This window comes from Eleutherodactylus coqui, chromosome 13 (assembly GCF_035609145.1).
Source record: "Eleutherodactylus coqui strain aEleCoq1 chromosome 13, aEleCoq1.hap1, whole genome shotgun sequence".
NCBI classification, from domain to species: Eukaryota; Metazoa; Chordata; class Amphibia; order Anura; family Eleutherodactylidae; genus Eleutherodactylus; species Eleutherodactylus coqui.
Genome location: NC_089849.1, coordinates 28,484,548 through 28,509,393, shown reverse-complemented (window position 1 = coordinate 28,509,393; position 24,846 = coordinate 28,484,548). Strand labels below are relative to the sequence as shown.

The window sequence follows — 24,846 nt, the reverse complement described above, 5'->3', positions numbered from 1 at the left end:
GCCTCAGGCATCCTCTCAGCAGTTCATCTTTGGGTGCCATCGTATTGATATACTCCTGGGTGCTCGAAGTTTCATTTAAAATGGTGACTGTGACCAGCGGCAGACCCCCTGAACCCATTATCGGCTTGATACACAGTCTCTAGGTGTTGGACTAGTGATGTAGCGTGCATTGACCTGCAGGAAGGAGAATGCCGGCAATGTACGCTTCGTCACCGGAAGAGGAGGATCCGTCCGGCTGGAGCTGATGTGACCTGGGAAACTGGAGAAGTCATGAGAAAATAGATGTGGTGAGGATCTGGTAAGAAGGCTGCCTGGGGAGGAATAGGTAAGTACAGATTTATTTTTTTTATGACAAAATCCCCTTAAAGCCTAGCACCTGCCAGTTTTATTAACCTTGGCAACGGTTCACAGTATGTCACACCGTACGTTACACCGATGCACAAAATAGCACCTTGCCAGGGTCACCCTCTCTATTTAGCCTAATTCTATAACTCAGCGCATTAGCAAAATTTAGTCCAATACTGTAGGAGTATTTCTTTAAATTTACAATCGGCAATAAGGCTACCGGGATCTGAGTTCTCTTGTGTCCAAATTAATTAACGATGATCATCGGAGAAAGAACAAGAAACATCAACTGTGTGAAGTCACTGCTGTGCTCTTTCTAAGGAGCCCAGCCCCTGGAGCTTGATGCATTGTGCAAAGCAGAACAAAAGAAAGTAAAGTGTCCGGTTATGGTTGACCAACGCCGTCGGAGATCTGGCTGCAAATACCAGAAGACAGAGCGCTGCATGCAGCACCTTTTCTTCTGTTCCAAGACAGGGCAGCTGGGTGGAAAGCGGGCGGACTCCATTATATTCAATGGGGTCCACCCGGAGACGGAACCATTTTGCCGTAGGGATTCCCCTTTCCTGCTCCTGGAATGGAGTAAAAGAATGCGGATACAATGACTAAATATGGTCTCCAAGCAATGTCCAATCCCCCCACGACCAAGAATAGCTCAGTTAGGTCTGTGCTGCTTTAAAAGGTTTAGACTTGGGGCTCTTTCACAAGTGGAGCTATGCGCGCAAAAATCACACGCTTAAAAAACAGCAATGGAAACAATTGGTTCTAATAGCCATGTGATTTTTTTTTTTTTTTTTTTTTTTTTTTTTTTTTTTTTTTTGCGCGGCTTTCTCCCCGTCTGAAAGACCCCTTAAAGATGTATTAATTTTTAAATAACAAGTGTAACACAGAAATCACTTTAATAGTTTCCCATCTTGCACCGTTGTGATTACACTTTTATTCCCAAACTAGATATATCCCATGGGCTAGTCCCACCTGGGAGACTTCAGTGCTTCACCTGCCTGGGGCTAGCCTCCAGGGAGGGCTTGTCTTCAGTCCGTTTCCTCAGTATGAGAACTCCTCTGAGTAAAGGCCCTCTTACACATAATAAGTGTCGGGCAAACACTGCCCGCCACTCGCCCCCATGTATACTTGCTCCCATGCTGTTACACAGGAGCGAGTATCGCTGGATCGCTGACAGTACGGCCAGCAGGGAGTCTGGAGGAGAGTTCTCTCCCCGCTCTCACCCCGCCCCTCTCCATTCACTGTAAGCGGCAGCCGTTCAGTACTGAAGGCTGCTGTTTACCCTGAATGATGGGGTAGTTGGATTTCTGCATGCTTTTACACGGGGTGATCGTCGTTCAAAACCCTGCGGGAGCACAGGGGTTTTGAACGACCAAAACAATAATCTTCCCGTGTTAAAGGGCCTTTAGAGAAACCTTGAGCGCTGGCTGATGCAGATTATCGTTATGACAGGGGTGAGCATCTTCACATGAGCGTTCCCTAGGGCGTACAACTTTGATAACTCGTTTGGTTGGTTTCTTACACATTATAAGCACATCAGGTACATAGACCATTATGATTTTAAATGCAGCATAAAGAGATAAGAATAGCAATAATATCTGGAATGAAGCTTGAACTATACACAACACAATTAAACTCTGGTCATTTACATAATTCAGCGGCTTCTCCTAATTCGGCCCACATTTACATAAGCATTGGTTAGAATCCAGAAACAAACATGGCATAAAAGCAAAGATAATTTAACATTGTTTTCTCGTCTTTAATTAAAATGAATTCCTTAGTCATTTTGCGATGATTCTTCCAATTGCAAGCCCTCTGAAGGGTAAGGGTAGGCCTCGTGGTACTGGTGCAATATGTCGACACCGGAAGCTAGGGGTTGATCGGCCTTAGCTGGAGGTAATGCTGCGGTTACGCCCATAGCTGCCGATTAGCTCCTGGTTTCTTCTGTCCCATCCCCACGGTGACTTGCTGGCTGGTGCGGCTGAAGGTATCGGCAATACCATGGATCCATTTACATGATAGCGGCGGTTGACACCCGGCATGGCGACGGAGGTGGCATGATACATCCAGAAGACAGCGGCCGACTCCACCTTGTTGTTGCAGCTGAACACAGCGGCTATCGCAGCAGCAAAACACAGTGTCTGAGACCCGTGGGGGATGGAGATGTGAGCCGGACATCCATCCATCGGAGGCCAGCGGGGAGGAGAGTGACAGCGGAGCCAGGAGCACAGGGAGGGGAGACTGACTGCGGGGCTGTGAGTGGACACATGGCAGGGCGACGGGGAATGTGACAGCAGGGCCGGGAGCGGAGATGGAAACCCGGCGGGGACGAGAGTGACAGCGGAGCTAGGAGTCCGCCGGCGGGGAAAGTCACAGCGGGGCTGGAAGCACTGCCGCAGATGACAGCGCTAGCTAGCGGAGACACTGGCAGCGGGCTTGGGAGCGCAGATGGGACACTGACAGCGGGGTTGGGAGGGAGATGGGAGCGGAGATGGGACACTGACAGCAGGTTCCTGAGCGGAGATGGGAGCCCAGCCGGGAAAGTGACAGCGTGCATCAGCCATTCAGCACCCGTGGGCATCACCTGCCCGTCCCCTGCATCTCAACCTGGCTACACCCATGCTTCCGGTGAAGACCCAATGCACCAGTACCAGCCTATGCGGGGGCAGACTGACTGCGGGGCCAGAAGCAGGCCTGGCGCAACCACACTGATAGCGCCGCTAGAAAATGCTAGCAGCTAAAAAAAGAGCCCAGGGGGGAGTGTACATGGCAGAAGGGCAACATGCCACAACGCCAGGTACTGTTGTCAGCTTGCATCTGGGGAGAAATGTGAGATAGCCAATCGGCAGCTGTGGGCGTTCCCTATAACTCCACCAGGACAATCCCAGGTCTTCACCCATGGTACTGGTGGAGACGCGATGCAGCAGTACTGCGTAGGCTCAATGCCGCCCGGTTCCGTCCCCCGCTGTCACTGTAACAACCGGACTCCCATCAGTGCTGCAATCTGTCATGCCGCCGCCGCCCCAGAAGCAGATATCTGTGGTGTTCCCCCCCCCCCCCCTTCCCCCCCCCCCCACCGGGCGTTCCCTATAACTCCACCCTGAAAAACCCACGTCTCCACCCATTGTTTTAATGGAGACAAGATGCACCAGTACCCAGTTTGTGAACTACCCTCTGTTGTCTGACCAGTGTGCCCGTCTCCCACTAGAGTGCAGCTCATCCCTTAAGACCATGAAAAGGGAAAACAAATAACTCCTTCTAGGCAAGTAACGGAATTGTAGAACTGGTTTCACAGCTTTCCTTCTCCGTTCGACATGCTCAGACCTCAATCTCACATCTTTCCAAACTGGGGCTTCTATATGAAGCTTTTCATTCTGCCTTTACAATTAATTGCTAACGTTTTCTATCCATCGACATCCAATCAACCCGTCTTTGCCGTAACCATCATCTCTGTCCTTCGGACATTTATATACTCCTCTCAGATGAGCTGCAGCTGTAAATATCCTTCCCTGAACCATTCCCTATCGGACACTTCATTGGAAGTCGCTCAGATCGCTGGATTTTCCCTTCTAGTGTGAATTCACACTGAAACTGATCCACAGAAAACCAATGACTTGTTCCCATCTCTAGTGGTAAACCTACATAGAACTGGCCCTGCTGACACTCGGGTGCTCGGTGCACTACTGTGCAGAGCTCTGCTCATCTGCATGCTGCGTACTGCGGTGTATTTCTGAGGTTTTCTTGTAGGATCCGTCTCTCCCTGTTTTATTCTGTGTGAGTTCCCTAGAAAGGTGAAGTCAGATTCACTAGAAAAGCTGCACAGGTCTCAAGTCCTTCCAACTCTCCATATAGTAGAGATTGGTTGTGACTGGTGAATGTTAGTAGGTGCCCGGGGCACTGCCACCTGCCGTCTGGCTTGCATCTTAATAGATGAAAATGTAATAGAGGGAAGATGCAATGAGTTTATCCCACTCACACGGATGGCGTCCCCTGGCTGTGATCTACCTGCGTCATCTCCCCGCACATCTCAATTAACCTTATCAGTGCCAGGGACACCATGTACCAGCAGCGACGTACTAGTGCATTAGTACGGTATAGGAGCAGCTCGCGTACAGACCAGGAACCTAGAAATGTGTTGCTGCCGACACCCAACTTTTTGGATTGTTCTCTGTTGATGACTGTGGATGTCCTTATGTCTGGACTGTCTGTCTAATGTGGGTATTGGGGGCAGGAAGCCATGAACTAACACTACAGCTGAGCAGTTTGTGATGTTGGGCTTGTACTTCACTGTCTGATATTTTCTCTTTCTCCTCCAGAGACTACTGAGCTCCTTCCTCCCCCAGTATGGATGACTCTTTCGCCCGAGAGAACGTTGGCCTGATGCCATACCTGGTGGCAGCGTCTCAGGTGCTCGGGGTGGCGGCACTGGCGGTTACAGGCGCTTGGCTCTCGCAGTACAGAGGGGGATTTTCCTGGGATGGACCACAGCAATTTAACGTGCACCCTCTTTGCATGGTGCTGGGGATGGTCTTCTTGTGCGGCGACGGTGAGTATCGTCACTCATGATGTGGTTTCTGATCCGTTTTAGTTTCCACATTTGCAGAGAGTCTTGTAAACACATCAGTGACTCATGTGTAAAGTTCAGCTTTTGAAATGTGATCCTTTAACTGTTTGTGTGCCGCATCTGCGAAATGTCAGATCCCTTTATATTAGAATATCTGCTGCCTTAATTGAAATGATCATTGAATACTTTTAGGCCGCTCTCACACTCGCCACTTTTTACCGCGGCAGCCTGTGCGCCGTGCTAACCGCAGTACAGCTTTGTTCAGTGCGTAAATACGTTGCGCTGAGGCGCACACGATTGCACTTGCGCTCTGGGGAAGCCAGCCTTAGCGAGAGCACCTAGTGAGGAGACTTATAGGCATGCTTTCCTGGGAAATGTACATAAATTGGGAAATGGAACACATGATGGGCCGTCTCGCCACCCAGCTAGCAACCTACTGATGAGGGGCAAGAACTCCAAAACAATCTGTCTGTACAGTTCTCCTCAGTCATTGTTACTAGGCTTGTTACAAGGTGTTCTTTTTAAGGAGAAAGGTTACCCTTCCCAACCTACAATAATATATAAGCACGTATACAGCAAATGCATCCACTAGCCCACATCTGTTATGGCATCTGATGGGCATCATTGTTGGGGAACAAACTATCTTGGCACTTGGTAGCAAATTGGTTCGTAAAGGGTGCATTTACACGGGTGGTTTTCGTTGTGTAAATTTTGTGCATTGTGAGACCCGTTATTTTAAAGGGGTCTATTTACAATGGCAACTTTTGTCCCGCGAGAAATAACAATTGCAGCATGTCCCATTTTGGGGTCATATCGCCCATTATTTTCAATGGACCCACAAAAACTCGCATTACACTCCCCTGCCATGCGCATTCAAGTGCGATGGTTTTTTACTATTGAAACAGCTTGCAATTTTTCATGTGTGCGAAAATCATAGGTTGCAGCAATGCAATGCTTTGTTTTGTTTTTTTTGCAAAATGCATTAGAAGCGCCGGTTCATGAGGGTGATATCACTCCGGTTTTGCAGAGCAATATTGCACTCACCTGTGAAAACACACCCAAATCAATACAAATAGGATGTAAATACGACCAGACTCTAGAAACGGCACACTGTAGTATATAACATGTAAACACCACCGCCCCACAGTGCAGAGAACTTGGCTCTCTTTTCCTGTAGCCGACTTGTCTACTAGAAAATCTGTCTTGTCTGGCGCTTCTACCTTATGCGTTCTTACCCTCTTTATATCACCTCTGATGTGACAGTGTGGGCACAACTTTAAAATGGGCATTTCACATGCCAGTCTTAAGGCCCATTTAGACACAATGATTATCGCTCAAAAGCCATCTTTTGAGCGATAGCTGTTGCATCTAATGCGCGGCCATTGTGCACTATTGGTTCATCACTAACTTTTAGTAAGCTAAACGTCAGCGATGACTTATGAGCGCCGCACGCTGAGTTCTTAGCGGGATAACGCTGATACTATTCTTTCAGCTGGTACACTGCTCAGAGCTATCAGCTCAGCGGTATACCAGCTGATAGCTGCTAGAACAAAGCAGCTGTATACAAATGACAGCACTCCCGCTGTCTTCTGCATACAGCGACCGCCTTTATTTTCACGCTAATAAACTCTTAGGGCCCATTTACACGGGACGAATGTCGGGCAAACTATGCCCCACACTTGTCCCCGTTTGTCCCTGCTCCCGTGCTCCTGCATGGGAGCTAGAAGAGCTGGCTTGCTGACAGAGTGGCCAGCACAGGGAGAGCTGTAGGAGATTTCTCTCCTCTCGCTCCCCCGCCCCTCTCCATTGACATAACACAGCGGCCGTTCACTACTGAACGATGAGCTCTTCATCTATCGTTTATGTTGCATAAACAATGGACGATGAGCTGAACACTCATTGTTCAGTGTATATAGCGGCCGTTCAGTATTGAACGGCGGCTGTGTTATGTTAATGGAGAGGGGCGGGGGAGCGAGAGAAATCTCCTGCAGCTGCCCGTCTCAGAGCTAACGATACTAGCTCCCGTGCAGGTGCATGGGAGCTAGTATGGTCAGGGACGAGTGTCGGGCATCGTTTGCCCGAAACTTGTCCCGTCTAAAAGGGCCTTTGGGTAGCTAATTAGCTACTTAAGAGCTTATGCAAAGTGATCACTCAAACTGCCATAATCTTTCCGTGTAAATGGGCCCTTAGTGTAATGTCCGCTGCAGTAATATGGGTCACATTTACTAAGAGGAGCACAACTCTTAATACATTTGGCACATCTCTGGCCCTCTGTGTGCTACAAAGTCATATTCAGGCCAGCTATGAATAAGTAGTACATTTGATGGGTCATGGTTGTCCTTCCACATGCACTAAGCATTTCCTGCTTTATAGAAAATTTGCAAGAATGAAAAAGGGCAAAAAGTTGGCCATCTTTATACCTGTATTGATTACACAAAGATATGTAACACTATTATGTTTCGAGCACAGCCTTTTATAAATGGGTTTGTCCTGGTGGGATTGGGCCATATCTTAAATGAGTGAACTGTGTTTAAATAAGAGCTCATCTTGGTGGGGGTTCCCTCCATTATTGTGTGATGTCTGTTCTCCTGGATACAGCGTGATGCCCACTAACATATATTTTCTTTTCATAGCGCTGCTGGTATTTCGAGTGTTTAGAAATGAAACCAAAAGGGCAACCAAGATCCTCCACGGTGCATTGCACATTCTGGCGCTGATCGTATCTGTTGTAGGTAGGTGGGGCGCTCTACATGGTGGCGTCTTGTGTGAGACACGTCTGTACGTTTCATACAATGAGGTCCTACCACTTATGGTCCATTTATATACGCTGAGTGTCATTTTCTTATGCACTGGCTGAAAATTGACTTATGGGGTCAGATGATTGCTACTATGATTGTTCATGCCCGTCGGCCGGCTAGATCTCTCCCTGTTCCAACGAGGAGTTGTACTGCCGATCTGTGAGCGGTTTTATGCTTGCTGAAAGTTCAGCTGACAAGCCCGTGTTCACTCGTTTGTCAGCTGACTGTTGGGCACTTTACACAGCCCAATTATCATCAAATAAGCGTTCGGAGGAACATTCGGTTCTGACACTCGTCTCATGTAAAAGGGCCTTCACTCACTTTAAATGAAATAGTTCCATTGCTGTCGCCTGCTGTCCTTACATCACCCCTTACACTTTAAAGTCGCCCCCACCTTAATTACTGCGTGCACTTCCTTCTGAATTTAGCACCAGAGAAATTCTCCTCCTCGTCACATTCGCCTCCATGCACATTATCTGCTTCCTACCCCTCACGTATACACTGGAGCTCAGTATGTTGCCTCTGGCGCTGTTCTGGCCTTTCCATAACACGTTGATCTGATTTAGAGACCCTAATTGTCACAGAGCAGATGTGCTTCCTAATTGTCACAGAGCAGATGTGCTTCTACATAAATTTGGGGGGATGAGGGTTTGCCGTGCTGTAAAATGTTATTGGTCCCATCATTCATAGAGCAGACGAATTGTGCTGATCAATTACCGTGTAACTCCAATTATTAACTGCACCAGAACACAGAAAGCCGTTTCACACATACAGTTTTTGATTCAAAGCCAGAAGTGGATCCAGCAGAAAGGAGACAAGTCTTTTCTTTATTTCCCATCCACTTGAGTGGGTCTAAGTGCACAAAAGCCACATAACTAATGAATGTGACAACACAAGTCCACAAAAAGGCCTTTTCAGGCATCCGATTGGTGGGAGTGCCACCAATCTGATATTGAAGAAGTAAGTCTTGGAAAACCTCTTTTAAATGATAACATTCAGGCTGCCTATAGCCACCACTAGAGGGAGCTCTCTGCATACTATTAATACATTGCACTCAGTTTGCACTAAACGCCTCTTACAATGCAGCTTGTCTGCAGCTGCCACTATCATTTAAACTGCATTGTCAAAACAGTCATCAGTAATTCTGCGGTTTTGGAGAGAGCAGACCAGTAGTGCCATTATGGAGTAAGATTATGTCTGTTTGTATCCAGGAATCGTTGCTGTATTCCAGTTCCACAAGAAGAAGGGGATTCCAGACATGTACAGTCTGCACAGCTGGCTGGGCATTACCACCTTCAGTCTCTACATCCTACAGGTGAGGTGCTGTGTACCATCCCGTTTTTCACTGGAGTTACTCTCTCAGCAATCAGTGTATGGGGGGATTGTCAGATTGGAGCTTCCTTCTAGCAGTCTGTTGGAGACCACAAAAGGCATTTTTACACACCTTGATATGAGGCAGATGACAGGATCAATGCCTGTACTGTATTTACGTGTGCTGTGATGGAAACAGAAAAAACAGATGGCTGAATCCATCCTATAATGGGACACGTCCGGCTTTTTCACAGAAGAAATAGTGCATCATGGAGTGCTACCTCTTATGGGATCATCAGATGCATCTGTGTTGGAGGCCCCGAACAGAGCTTTATGTGGCGCTTACACAGGCCAATGCTGACACTAAAGGCGATACTGTCGTCCCCCATACAGTTTCATCATGGTCAGCAGGACATACCCCATTTACACGGGAAGATGTGCTACTACACCAGTGATTTTTCCAACTACATCAATTATCTGATTCGGCGGTCCAATGGGGCAGTGATTGAGTAAACAATCATTCTGGTGACTGCTCCTTCACTATTGGCCCTGGTAAAAAGACTTAAGTTCTGTTACATCTTCTTGGCCTTCTCTGTACCAATTGTATGTAATTGTTGCTTAGACTTGTTAGCTTTGTCCTTGTTACATCAGCTCTGATCACCGTCATGTGTACATGTGGAATAAGTCTCCCCAGTACATCACCTGATCCTGTCTGATGACCGGTTTCCTTTATAGGATGATCTGTTGACCTTCTTTATTACTGATTGATAACTTCTCCCTTTTTAGTGGATCCTCGGCTTCATTATGTTCTTTTTGCCTGGCGTGGGTTTTGCATACAAGAGTCGCTTTAAGCCATTACATGTGTTCATAGGCTTTAGTCTACTGGTGAGCACCATCGCCACGTGCCTGCTGGGCCTCACAGAGAAAATGCTATTCGCGATACCGTGAGTATCTAACATGTAACCCAGGTGTAACTTCTACCTCTGTAATATTAAAGTCCGCGGTCAGTTTATATGTGCAGCATTTATTCCACACCTTCCTAAAACTTTTGCAAAGTAAGAATGCTTTCAAAAATAGAAGTGGTAATAGTTTGCATTTTGTTCATTGACAAAAATAAAGTGAGTGGACAAAAGAGAAATGTAAATGACATCAGTATTTGGTGTGACCGCCCTTTACGGTGCATTCCCACATGACTGGTACCGGCTTGCGTCTGCGATTCCACCCTGCCGCAGTTGCCAGGGGAAGCATGATCTTGCCAACAAGGTCCGCAAGATTGTGCAGCTATTAGTAGCTGCGGCTAGGCAGAGTCTCAACCGCAAGCTGGTACCTGTTATGTGGGAACACATCCTTACCGAAAAACATCAATTCTTCCAGGTACGCTTGCACACAGTCAGGGATTTTGGAGGATTATTGTCAGAGTATGAATTACTATCATTTTCATATGTAGGTTCAAATACATTAACTGAAACAGCTGTGTAGGAGTCTTAAAATTGAGTGAGGAACAGCCCTACTCTGTTACAAAGATGAGGCTGTGGAAGACTATTTTATGTCACAGATTATATATTATGGCAAGACTGAGCACAGCAACAAGACACAAGGTAGTTATACTGTGTCAGCAAGGCCTCTCCTGGGGAAAGATTTCAAAGCAGATTGCAAGTTTTAGGCCGCTTTCACTCGGGCAACAAAATCATGCAATTTTTATTTTATTTTTTCCATGATGCGATATCGTGAGAAATGGCATGAATGTGCAGCCTATGCTTTCCAATTGGTTCCTTCACATTAGCCATGTTTTCTCTGCTGCTATCTTGCAAGGAAAAAAAATTGTGCCATATTCTGTATTGCTGCGATTTGCAAATTTTTTTTTTTAGCTCGTATTTTTTATGGAACCTTCGTTTTTATTGCATCGCAACGCATGAAATCGCGGTTTTCATACAATGCGTCTTAAGCCCTACCCCAAAACAAAGCCCTAGCTGTACTCCAAAAAAAACAAAGGTAATACTTACCTAGCAGGCTTGGTCCGGGTCCTCCCACTGCTCTTCAGAGCTGCGTCCTGCAGTCCTCGTTCACCCACAGAAGATCTCTCCAATCAGAACCATTGCTTCATAGATGTGGGATTCATGAATCCAGCAACCAGGAAGTCCTCTTCTGTACTTTTTTTTTTTTTTTTTTTTTTTTTGAGTACAGCTAAGGGGGTGCATTCAGACAACCGTATATCGGCTGGGTTTTCACGCCCAGCCAATATACAGCATCTCTCTCTGCAGGAGGAGGAGGCTGGAAGAGGCGGGAGCAGTGCCCCCTCTCTGCCTCCTCTCCACCCCCCCCCTGCACTATTTGCAATGAGAGGAGGCAGAACGGGGGTGGGGCTAAGTTCCGGGAAACAGCCCCACCCCTGTGCCACCTCTCCTCATTGAAAATAGTGCAGGGGGGTGGAGAGGGGGCGGGAGCTTAGAGCACTGCTCCCAGCTTTTCCAGCATCCTCCCCCCTGCAGAGAGAGACGCCGTATATTGGCTGGGCGTGAAAACCCAGCCGATATACGGTTGTCTGAATGCACCCTAAGTCTTAGTTTTGGGGAACAGCCTAACCTTCTCATGATAAAATCACAGGAAAATGCATCGCTTCCGCTACAAAATCATGGGGACAGAGCTGTGATTTTGTAACAACGCAATCGCTTTTGCCCGTTTTGAAGGAGACCTTAAGATGTGATGCAACATTGAGAACCGTAGACCGGGGAACTTAATGCAGCAGATGAAAGACCCATCATGCTTACTACCCTTCAGAATCGCAAAATGCCCAGCACTGCCATCAGCTTAGAACTGGCAGAAACCAGATGGGTACACCGATCTAGTGTTCAGAGAAGTCTGCCCAGGAGTGTTCTTCATGGAAGAATTGTGGCAAAAAAAGACATTCTGTGGACATGGAAACAAGAACAAGCGACTCAGCTATACACGAAAACATAGGAACCATGGTGCAGAAGAATGGCAGCGGGTGCTCCGGACTGAGGAGTCAAAATATGAGATTTTTGGCTGTAACAGAAGGCAGTTTGGCGAGCGGGATAATGATGTGTCTGCAGGCAGCAGGGAAGCACGGTGGAGGCTCCTTGCAGGTTTTGGCCTTTATTTCAGCAAATAGAGTTGGGGATTTGATCAGGATTAATGGTGTCCTCAATGGTGATAAATACAGACCTATATTTATCCATCATCCAATACCATCAGGGAGGCTCCACATTTATACTGCGGCAGGACAACCACTCCAAACATGCATCTAATGTCCTGGAAGTGATGATATGGACCCCCCTGATCATCATTCAGTCTGTTTGGGATTACAGGTAGAGGCAGAAGGCTTGGAGCGAGCCGATATCTGCAGAAGTTCTGTGCTTAGTTCTCCAAGATGTCTCAAACAACCTCCCTGCCGAGTTCCTTTAAATACTATGTGCAAAGATACCTAGAAGAATCGATGCGGTTTTGGAGGCAAAGAGCGGGCGCACCGAATATTGATGTCATGTTAGATTTCTCTTTTCTTCAGTCACTTTGTATTTTGTTAATTGCTAAAGATAAATTAACACTTCTGTAAACATTGTTACTTAGCAGCATTTTCTCCGCCTGCCTTAATCTTTTGCACAGTTCTGTATATATAATATATATGTACTGTATGTGTATATATTTAGTCCTAGAATATCCCTTTAACGCGTTGCATTTCCTTTAACAGAGACCAGTACTCTAAGCTGCCAGCAGAAGGCATCCTTGCTAACTCCCTGGGTGTGGTGCTCGTGGCATTTGGATTGGTAATCGGCTACATCCTTACACGAGATGAATGGAGGCGACCCCCATTACCGGAGGAGCAGGCTCTATCCATTGACTTTAAAACTCTGACCCAGGGGGAGAGCCCAACAGAGCCATAGTATATTGTGAGCTATCAGTCTGCAGCGCTTGTGATTGTAACTTGTGATACTTGCTGTTATAAGGCTCCGCTAAGACTAGGAGCGCAGTTTTTGAATTTCTTATGTATAATTTGGAGAGGATCAAAAACGAAACACCGGACACAACATGCTAATGCTTTACATGTCACGTTAGCGTTCCTGCATTTACCACTATAGCGCTGCTGTGAGATGGCATCGAGTAAAGCGTCAGCATGGAAATGGTTACATGGAAATGAATACATGTTGTAGATCAGGACAGCTGGATATCTGAGGCTGGTTAGTAATGTTTGCTCCAGCAAGTTAAAGAAATCCGGCTCATACCTCAGAGCGGCTGCTGCATATGTCATTTTTCTTTATGATTTTTGCATCCGTCCTCAATTTCTGTTTCCTCCCAGTGAGAGAACCATAAAGCTGTTCTTTATAATTCTGTTTAGGATCACTTTCCAGTTGAGGCCTTCTGCTCTACAGCGCCCCCTCACCTCTCATGGTATGATTACATCAGTACATGAATAGTACAGTTATTTATTAAGTAAAGATGGGTCAGTTGTGTCAAGAAAAAGGGAATTTTAGACTCTATTTGCCAAATTTTTGCACGTTTCGTTGAGGTTACAGTGTCTTTTAAAGAGTTGATTTTTTTTTTTTTCTTTCCAAACAGCAGGCAATTATGAAAAACAATAGATGAACTTACAATTATTGATTTCAAATCCACTTTCCTCCAGCACAGCATCTCTCATTCTCCTTCCAGCTTTGTTTACAAGCTGCTGTCAGATGTTCTGCATAGAGAATAGCTGCAGCAGCCAATCATTGCATAGAGAATAGCTGCAGCAGCCAATCTGTACACGGAATGTCACCAACTGCAGCTTGTAAACAGAGCTGGTGGGGAGAATAGAAGCGATGGGGTTCCAGAGTTGGTGAGTGTAGGTTTTTACTGTTTTACATAATAGCCTGTAGTTTTACTTAGAAATCCCTTTAAGACTCTGTTCACATCACATTTGGTGCCTATGTTTAGTGTATAGTCAGGATTTAGGGTTCCTTCACGAGCGCCTCAGTGCAACGTATTTGAGCACTGACTGAGGCTTTTTTGCAAGCGTATCAGTGTATTTGCTGTACTTTTTACATCCGTAGGACATGTTCATTTGCAGGTGACAAGCAAGACCCATTGTTTGAAATGGCTAATTTAGTCTGAGTTCCAAATGTGTTCCTTTCCCAGTGGAATTACACAGCATATTATGCATCTCCTTGCGTATTGAATGCGCATTTGCGCAGCCCAAATGTAAATGAACCCATTGAAATCATTGGGTTCTATTCTCTGCGTATTGTGCGCGCAAATACACCCATGTGAAGGAGCCCTTATTCATAGGGATTCATTCACCAAAGGCCAGAAGCCTCCTTTTGGCTGTATTCATTCACTTTTTCTTTGGAATGGCATAGTAGCCTACACTATCGGGCTCGGTTCTCACCAGTGTTAAGAGCTCCTGCCCTTCAGGTTTCCATTTTCCTTCCCGAACAGATCTGTCCTATGACAGAACAAAATAGACCCCATTGGCTAAAACGGGATCTGTCCAGCTTCCATTATGCTTACTGGGATTTCTGATGGATCTGAACAAAGTCTTTGATGCAGTTGTGAACAGAGCCTAATAGTGCGGTATATCTCACAGTCCGTCCATATAGTGTAGCACATGGCAGCCTTTCCTCTGAGGTATACATTTAGAGATACCCCACCATAGGCGGATAATGTGATGTGAACAGGGCTGAAGGTGTTTTATTGACTGCAGCAACTCCTCTTCAAACAGAAACTATTGCAATGTTTATTAGCTGATTGGGGCAACTTGCACAACCAAAATCTAATGTATTATCTATCCTAATATAGAATATACATGTTATTATATAGAGCCCCTACCTCTCATGGGGAAAACCAGTTCCTGTGAACTGTTAGCGTATGTACAATCTGGAATAGCTTCACAAGGACCTGCTGCCTTAATTCAAGCATAAAGAACAGGCCCTAATCACCTCCAAAATGGTCACTCAGTATGTAATAGCCCATATCTTCACTGACATGGCTGTTATATCACCAGGGGCAGCGTGCAGTGGTAAAATGAGTATCTAGATGTGGTGGAAATGGGGTGCTCATACACATTACTCTTTAGTCATCCAAACCTGCCAATTATAGCACGTCCTACTATGTATAGGAGCGTCTCAACTGCCCCCAAGAAATGATGCTGAGGGGACGTTGAATTTCAATTCCCGATCCTTTTTTTTCCCTGAGAGATAAGCCACCGCCAGAGCCATCTGGCGGCTGCTTACCTCCCTCATACAAATGAACTTTCTGCTTGGCAGTACATACTTTGTATTTTTTCCCCCTGACTTCCTAAAAAAAAAACAAAAACAAAAAACACTGTTGGCCAAACGAGCATTCGCCCCAATGGTTGTTGAATGTGTATGGGGCCATTAGGTGAGGTGCAGTGTAAAGGTGGCCATATACATTAGAAAAAGTAGGTGGTTGGTTTAACGAATCATCATCTGGTGAACGATTTAGCACATTGTCATCTAGTCAGTCTTTCTGGGAACCTTTTCACCCAATGAATAATTGTGTTGGTTGCAAGTGTCCACTTTCATCAACTTTAGTCTAATGTATATGGGTACCTTAACCCTACCAAGTAGTCGTGTCCCTTTTTAACAAATGTCTACATTTAAACAGTGTTGTCTGCGTCTTCAGGGAAAACAAGCAAATGGTACCCACCAGGAGCTAGCTGTGTGGACAACATGTGGCGTCTCCCAGCAGGAGCCAGCTGTGTGGGCAACATGTGGCGTCGCCCAGCAGGAGCCAGCTGTGTGGGCAACATGTGGCGTCGCCCAGCAGGAGCCAGCTGTGTGGGCAACATGTGGCGTCGCCCAGCAGGAGCCAGCTGTGTGGGCAACATGTGGCGTCGCCCAGCAGGAGCCAGCTGTGTGGGCAACATGTGGTGTCCCCATGTGATAACACACCCGTCCATTGAAATGTCTAGGGCTGTATTAAAGGGAGAGGACTTTATTCAGTAGGGGAATTTAAGGTCACTTCAGCCCACTTGCCGACAGGTCAGCTACTCCTAAAATCATTGTGTGCAGCTTTAAGACATGTTATGTTTTAAGCAGTGACTTCAGTGAAGAGAAGACATCTAGGATATTGTATTATAGGGTCAGTGATTCCAACTATGATGCTAATATAAGGCAGTACTAAGCTGATGATATATTGCAGTCCTTGCTGGAGCGGTGAGTTATTCTTTGTGTGTTATTTGTGCCAAATATGTACATTGGATTTCTGTGATAATAAATGCGTCATTGATAAATATCCTGTTCTGCGACTGCATTGAAGTCATATCTGCCCAGTTTGCGCTCATGTAATATGTATAAAGGTGCCATCTGAACAGTCATGCTGCAGTCTCCTTCCCCCTCTGGCAGCTGACAATATAGTCCCTTCTTACCCACCTTGTACAGCAGTGTTCTCAGCTCTACTGCAGAGGATGCTCCTTCCGGACAAGCAGGCAGAAAGCTATTTTTATTGGCCGCCCTGCAGTTTACAGAGGATCACTATGCAGATACCCTGCTGTGTGGGGAGTGACTGAGCATGTCTGTCCTCCAGCCCTCGGCTCAGTAGGTGGACGTAGACTGCGCTATACTAGAAGGATCAGAATTTAACTGACTCATTTAATCAATATTTATTTTTTTTCACTCAAAAGCTGCTTATTTTACAAGTGAGGCATAGGTGGGTTTTAAGGGACCAGCTGTTTTCCTGGTGCTGACATGCAGCATAAGGCCTCATGTCCACGGGGAAAAGATTATTTAAAATCCGTTTTTCCCGCACGCGGATCCGCGCCCCATAGGGATGCATTAGACACCCGCAGTTAGTTAAATACCTGCGGATGTAATTTTTCCCTTCAGGCTCGGATTCGCGTGCGGGAAAAAAAAACGTGACATGCTCCATTTTAGTGCGGGTCTCCCGCGGGGACGGCTCCCGCAGGCTTCTATTGAAGCCTATGGAAGCTGTCCGGATCCGCGGAACACCCGTACCAGCATTAAAACTTACCTGTCCAGACGGTGCGGATCTTCCCTCCGTCCAGACCGGATCGTCTTTCTTCGGCCCGGCAGATGGGCCGAGCACATCCACCAGGCCGAAGAAAGAAGATCCGCAGCGTCCGGACAGGTGAGTTTATTCTTATTTTTCGCCTCATGTCCCCGGGAAAGGAGGGACCCACTGTGGGATTCTGCATGGAGAATCCGCAGCGGGCCTGATTTTTTTCCCGTGGACATGAGGCCTAAGAGTCCCTTTCCTTCTGCTGGACAGAATACACTGTTCTTTAGGGTGCCTGCACACAGCCGGGTTGGATCCTGCAACAGAGTTCGACCCGGTGCCCGGCCGGTAAACCCTGCATACCTGTCCGTTATCATCTTTCCTGTAATGCAGATGTGCCGGCTGGCGCACATGCGTAGTACAGATGATGCCGTGACGACTCTGATTCCGCTACCATTCTTTGCGGAATGGCCGCAGGACAGACTGATTCCATTGACTTTAATAGAAGTTGTCCGTATGGAGTCCTCACAAAATCACAGTATGCTGCGATTTCTTCTCCGCGAGCGAAAAATCGCAATCCATTTCCACTCGTGGGCATAAAATCGCGTGTTGCCATGGCATGCTATGGGCTGGATTTGCTGCGGAAACCAGAGGTGGACGCCTGCTCTGGATTTCGCAATGCAAAGCCGCCTGTGTGCAGATGGCCTTATATTTTCTTTCCCATGTTAGGCCCCATTCACATCTGTCTCTGGGGCTTTTGCAGATTTGCATTGTTGAGTTCCATCCTCAAAACCAAAAAAAAAACATATCAATCAAATTCACAAAAAAGGGAGGCAGACAGACAGAATGAATAAATAAAACACAAAGTGGCCATATCCTAAGGCTGGGTTCATGCAGGGCATTTGCAGTAGCAGCAAAGTGGATGAGATTTGGAAAATCTCATGCACATGCTGCGGAAATAACTCGCACAAAACCCGTGCAGAAACGGACATGCGGCGCAAAATGTCAATTAGGTCTCCGCTGCAGAATTCACCACCTCTTAATCAGCCTCGTGTGAGCGAACCTTACTGAGATACTAATACAGGAGGACACGTAAAAACAGCACATCCCTCAATATGCTGACAGCCAAGCTGCTAAATAGAGGAGCAGTTACACAAGTGCAAGGTACTGATGAACAGCCACTCACACACCTTCCTTAGGTTATTCTCACGCAGGCGAGCACGATATCGGGCCGTAAACACAGACCGATATAACTCTCACGAACGTGATTTTCCTGCAGATGCGAGGCACGGCCTATAGTTTTTTCAATGGGAAGCCTCGCATCATCTGCACCTCGGCAGGAATCAGCAAATGTTTCCCATTGTTTTCAATACGAAACGTCACACAACATGCAATGATTTTCCCGGCCCCATTGAAAACAAAGGATAGGGCGGGATACGACATGCAGCTCATGTATATAACTCCACTCAAAAGAATGAGGTTCATATTTGTGCAACATTTGTGCGTCTCACAATGCACCGTAATGCGGGGAAAAAAAATCGTGGCATGACCTATCTTTGGGCGTTCACTCGGACACATTGCCTATTCTTATCAATGGGGCTGGAAAACCTCACACGCTAGTGCGATGCAAGGTTCCCTGTCGCCACTGTACTGAAGTGATGGGAGACCTTTTTGACATAAACCCCCTACATCCAGGGGAACATTGCAGGTTCCCGAGCGTGATATCTGGCTGTTTCATGGCCCAAAATCGCACTCAGCTGTGTGAAACTAGCCTTATATCGAGGAGGGCGGCTGCTTAGTACTGTTCTTGCACACAAAAAGGCAGCTACAGGGTGTCAGGCCATATGCTACGTGTAGTGCACCATGCAGGTTACTACCAATTAATGACGTCACATTTGAATCCAATGGGCTGCCCGGCACCACACTAGCACCCTGTGCTCCACCAGCGTTCAAAGCCGCACTGCAAGTTACTGATCAATATGAGGCATTTATTAATATTTTGGTCTAAATACACACTCACAACCCAGCGTCAAGGGTCCTGTTTACTTGTAAGTCTCTACCTCAGTCGAAAGCAAACAGTACCTGAACAGGCAAAGGCTGAAGCAAAACCGCGCCAAACGAACCCCACTGACTATAACAGGGTCTGGCTGTAGCCCAGCATTTTGACGGACAAAATAATGCAGCATGATGCGCTATTTCATCCAGGATCGGCACAAGAGACTAAGTTGAACTTCTGATGCAGATGTGAATGTAACGGTTCCCAGGGCTGCTCTCTTTATTACCTACATGTTTCCTGCTTGTAAGGAAAGCACAGAATAGTAGACGTATGTTGGGTCCTGTTCACATTAATTATTATAACTCCATTACTCCTGCTGCACACATAGGTCATTGATATTAATTAGGATCCGATCCATCACAGAACATCATGGATGACCCCAGTGTGGACAGAGACTTGCTTAGTACAGAAACTCCCTAGTGAATTAGTTACATTTGCTACAAGTGACTTTACTAGAGATCACTCGTGGGATAATTAGACTACAAGGAGATTTTGCATTTCTGAGTCATCTCCTCGCCAACATCTGTATTGACATTCAGTTTATATTACGAATGTTCCTTGTTGGCTTTGGCGTGTTGCCAGGTTATTGTTCAGTACATTCTGTGCCAAGTGTTTTTGAGGCGATATTTGCATGTGATCATGGGACTTATGCACCGAAACAAGAAGTAAAACTTGCCATATAATCGCTATCATTTGGCAGCCATATTCTCCAATTCACCCGCAGATCTACATTGTTAGCAAGTTGCAAAACATATCTTACATTTGCTTACCTTCTGGTGGCTCAAAGAAGTTGGTTTTACCTTAATGAGGGCTGCAAAAATATGGTGACACAGTCTCTTTAAGGCCTCATGTCCACGGGGAAAATCAGGCCCGCTACGGATTCTCCATGGAGAATCCGTAGCGAGTCCCTCTTGCCCCGCGGAAATAAGAATTAACTCGCACGCTCCGGATCTTCCCTTCGTCGCGGCTTCATCTTCTCTCCGCCGCGGCCGGATCTTCTTTCTTCGGCCCGGCGGATGTGCACAGCACATCGGTTGCGTGCCGCGCGCACGTGCCGGCCCGAAGAAAAAAGATCCGGCCGCGACGGAGAGAAGATGAAGGAGGGAAGATCCGGAGCAGCTGAGTATATTCTGATTTTGGTCTCCCGCGGATCCGGACGGCTTCCATAGGCTTTAATAGAAGCCCGCGGGAGACCCGCACGAAAATGGAGCATGGTCCGGATTTTTTCATGCTCCATTTTTTTTTTTTAAATCACTTTTATTGACCATCTGCGGGTATTTATCTACCCACGGGTGGTCAATGCATCCCTATGGGATGCGGATCCGCATGCAGGCGATCCGCTGCGGATTCTAAATCCTATTTTGCCCGTGGACATTAGGCCTTAGGCAGCGGATTTTGCCCATAGGAAATCATTGCCATCCGCGGGTCCATTAAATTGATTTTTGCACCCGCGGATGGCATTTTAAAAGAATTGCGTTTTTCATGCGCGGGAGAAAAACCGCAGCATGCTCCATTTGCCACGGAATCCGCGCGGATCGGCAACATTGCTATCACATTGATAGCAATGTGTGCGGATATCTGCATGGAAAAAAATGCCATTTAAAGCAAATCCGCGTGGAATCCGCGGCAGATTCTGCGCAGATTGCATTTTTTGAGTGGACATGAGGCCTAAGAGCACAATGAGGTAGGTGCAGTAATTTTCATTTACATGGGCCAGAAACCAGTCGTAGGATCATTCCTCCCCATAGGCTGGCTGTACATCTACCTTTTCACACAAGGAGATGGACAACCAACTCGTGAGCATTTTTCGTCCTTGCTAACCCTTACATTGCCTGATTGTTGGGGAAACGAGTGTTCAGGTCTACCATTGGCCCGTGTGAAAGGACCACAAGACTACTTTCATGTTAGAAGCCAACATGGACAACATTACATACAGCTGGGTTTCTAGACTGTGGGTTTAACCAAAAATGACAGGATCGATAGTATTGACGACAGACTGTTGTAAATGGAATATCGAAGGACAAAGCAAGTTTGGCTCTTGACGATTGTCAACTACCTTTTATTAGGCAGTCTGCAAACAACCATAAAGTCAGACTCTGGTGTCCTCAAACACTTGGGGTATTGCTGAGCCTCCTTATCAATGCTGTTTCCATAGGGCTCAGTGGGCTTGAAGTGGACAACTATTGTCCTATGGAAGCCATAAACACAATCCCTGTGATGTCATCAAATATCTGGGAATGTTGTGCCTCCTTATCAGTGTCCTTCTGGTAACAAAGTTTGTACTTTTTGAATCTGAGGCAAAATCTTATTTTCAGTACAGGAACGCCACCTGCAGGAAGATGGCGACTACTTCCACAAAGTTGGTAAATAACCCATCTCATAGCACTGAAAGCTGATTGGAGAGACAATAATCAAGAAAGTCGGTGACGACTGGAGTAAGGTGGATGTGATTGCACTTAACATACAGGGTGATTATCATTAACCTAGAGTGGTTCAGAGGGCTCTAGCAAAAAAAACTACAGGGAAGAACCCAATAACAGTTGTTATGCATACTCAGTGAGGTATGAGGTTTGGATTTCCTGAAAAAAAAAGTACCAAATGTTGCCACCAGGGGAATATTTAGCACTGTATGCTGATTATAAGGCAGTAGGTGGGGGATAAAATTAAAATAGTCAAACCTCTTAGGGCTGGACATTGTAAATAAGCCGCTGAAAACCTAAGTGAGTCGCTAAAAATCTTATTTATTTATTCTATGGCCACTACTTATATAATACTGCTGTAGTAAGCTGCTCATACGTAAGGTTGGGCCTCCAGAACAACTTTTATCATGTGGCAGCATTCAGTTCAGAGAAGGCCCCGGCAGCGGTAGTGCACACTATTTCTATATATAATAAGTGTAAAGATTGTGCGCACGGCTACTCCCGGGGCCTTTATTGAATATGATAGTCACATGACCAGCCGCACACTGCGCTGTGTAGCCAGTCACATGACTATCATTTCCTGAAGGTCCTTTAAAGGACTGCCTGCACAGACATGTAACGCTAGCAGCACCACCACTGACGCTGTCCTAAATATTACCTCTAGCAGCTGGTAAAGTTTAGTATGGCGGTAGCTGCGCCACTAACTGTGCCATAACTGGACTGTGGGCTGTAAGCAATCCTCTACTGGGCCATATGTTGTACAGGCCCCCTGTATATAATACAGCTGGTGAAAAGATTCCGTCAGTCTGTTATTTATAGCTTGAACACACCTTGCTGGTCAAACTTTAGCAGCAGTGAGGTGGTGACAAATTCATCGAACTAGTGCAAGGAGCGCACCCGGTGCCATATCTATAGGAACCTGTACAAGGAGCGCACCCAGTGCCATATCTATAGAAACCTGTACAAGGACTGCACACAGTGCCATATCTACAGGAACCTGTACAAGGACTGCACACAGTGCCATATTTATAGATACATGTACAAGGAGAGCACACAGTGCCATATCTATAGATACATGTACAAGGAGAGCACACAGTGCCATATCTATAGATACATGTACAAGGAGAGCACACAGTGCCATATCTATAGAAACCTGTACAAGGAGCGCACCCAGTGCCATAGCTACAGGAACATGTACAAGGAGCGCACATGGTATCATATCTACAGGAACCTGTACAAGGAGCGTGCCCGGTGCCATAGCTACAGGAACCTGTACAAGCAGCGCACACGGTGCCATATCTATAGGAACCTGTACAAGGAGCGCACCCAGTGCCATAGCTACAGGAACCTGTACAAGGAGCACACCCAGTGCGGAACCTGTACAAGGAGCACACCCAGTGCCATATCTATAGAAACCTGTACAAGGACTGCACCCGGTGCCATATCTATAGGAACGTGTACAAGGAGCGCACACAGTGCCATATCTACAGGAACCTGTACAAGGAGCGCGCCCGGTGCCATAGCTACAGGAACCTGTACAAGCAGCGCACACGGTGCCATATCTATAGGAACCTGTACAAGGAGCGCACCCAGTGCCATAGCTACAGGAACCTGTACAAGGAGCACACCCAGTGCGGAACCTGTACAAGGAGCACACCCAGTGCCATATCTATAGAAACCTGTACAAGGACTGCACCCGGTGCCATATCTATAGGAACGTGTACAAGGAGCGCACACAGTGCCATATCTACAGGAACCTGTGTAAGGAGCGCACACGGTGCCATATCTATAGGAACCTGTGTAAGGAGCGCACACGGTGCCATATCTATAGGAAAAAGTACAAGGAGAGAACACTGTGCCATATCTAGAAGAACCTGTACAAGGAGCGCACCTGGTGCCGTATCTACAGGAACCTGTACAAGGAGCGGACACGGTGCCATATCTACAGGAACCTGTACAAGAAGCGCACTCAATGTCATAACTACAGGAACCTGTACAAGGAGCATACCCAGTGTCATATCTACAGGAACCTGTGCAAGGAGCGCACACGGTGCCATATATACAGGAACCTGTACAAGGAGAGCGCCCAGTGCCATATCTATAGGAACCTGTACAAGGAGCGCACCCGGTGCCATATCTATAGGGACTTGTACAAGGAGCGCACCAGGTGCCATATCTATAGAAACCTGTACAAGGAGCGCACCCGGTGCCATATCTATAGGGACCTGTACAAGGAGCGCACACAGTGCCATATCTATAGAAACCTGTACAAGGAGCGCACCCAGTGCCATAGCTACAGGAACATGTACAAGGAGCGCACATGGTATCATATCTACAGGAACCTGTACAAGGAGCGTGCCCGGTGCCATAGCTACAGGAACCTGTACAAGCAGCGCACACGGTGCCATATCTATAGGAACCTGTACAAGGAGCGCACCCAGTGCCATAACTACAGGAACCTGTACAAGGAGCACACCCAGTGCGGAACCTGTACAAGGAGCACACCCAGTGCCATATCTATAGAAACCTGTACAAGGACTGCACCCGGTGCCATATCTATAGGAACGTGTACAAGGAGCGCACACAGTGCCATATCTACAGGAACCTGTACAAGGAGCGCGCCCGGTGCCATAGCTACAGGAACCTGTACAAGCAGCGCACACGGTGCCATATCTATAGGAACCTGTACAAGGAGCGCACCCAGTGCCATAGCTACAGGAACCTGTACAAGGAGCACACCCAGTGCGGAACCTGTACAAGGAGCACACCCAGTGCCATATCTATAGAAACCTGTACAAGGACTGCACCCGGTGCCATATCTATAGGAACGTGTACAAGGAGCGCACACAGTGCCATATCTACAGGAACCTGTGTAAGGAGCGCACACGGTGCCATATCTATAGGAACCTGTGTAAGGAGCGCACACGGTGCCATATCTATAGGAAAAAGTACAAGGAGAGAACACTGTGCCATATCTAGAAGAACCTGTACAAGGAGCGCACCTGGTGCCGTATCTACAGGAACCTGTACAAGGAGCGGACACGGTGCCATATCTACAGGAACCTGTACAAGAAGCGCACTCAATGTCATAACTACAGGAACCTGTACAAGGAGCGTACCCAGTGTCATATCTACAGGAACCTGTGCAAGGAGCGCACACGGTGCCATATATACAGGAACCTGTACAAGGAGAGCGCCCAGTGCCATATCTATAGGAACCTGTACAAGGAGCGCACCCGGTGCCATATCTATAGGGACCTGTACAAGGAGCGCACCAGGTGCCATATCTATAGAAACCTGTACAAGGAGCGCACCCGGTGCCATATCTATAGAAACCTGTACAAGGAGCGCACCCGGTGCCATATCTATAGAAACCTGTACAAGGAG

The 24,846-nt window shown here is 46.9% G+C and overlaps 1 protein-coding gene across 3 annotated transcripts in view; it reads left to right on the top strand.

The window, feature by feature from the left end:
- The window catches only part of CYB561 (cytochrome b561), a 126,142-nt gene extending 109,879 nt beyond the window's left edge, over nt 1–16,263 (top strand). For all 3 annotated transcript variants that reach the window (XM_066586210.1, XM_066586211.1, XM_066586209.1), the window contains 5 exons: nt 4,662–4,891; nt 7,543–7,641; nt 8,919–9,022; nt 9,805–9,962; nt 12,725–16,263. In XM_066586210.1, the coding sequence (XP_066442307.1) occupies nt 4,690–4,891; nt 7,543–7,641; nt 8,919–9,022; nt 9,805–9,962; nt 12,725–12,917 (756 nt within the window). In that variant the 5' untranslated portion in view covers nt 4,662–4,689 and the 3' untranslated portion in view covers nt 12,918–16,263. The remainder of the gene's footprint in view (nt 1–4,661; nt 4,892–7,542; nt 7,642–8,918; nt 9,023–9,804; nt 9,963–12,724) is intronic.
- The last annotated feature ends 8,583 nt before the right edge of the window (nt 16,264–24,846 follow it).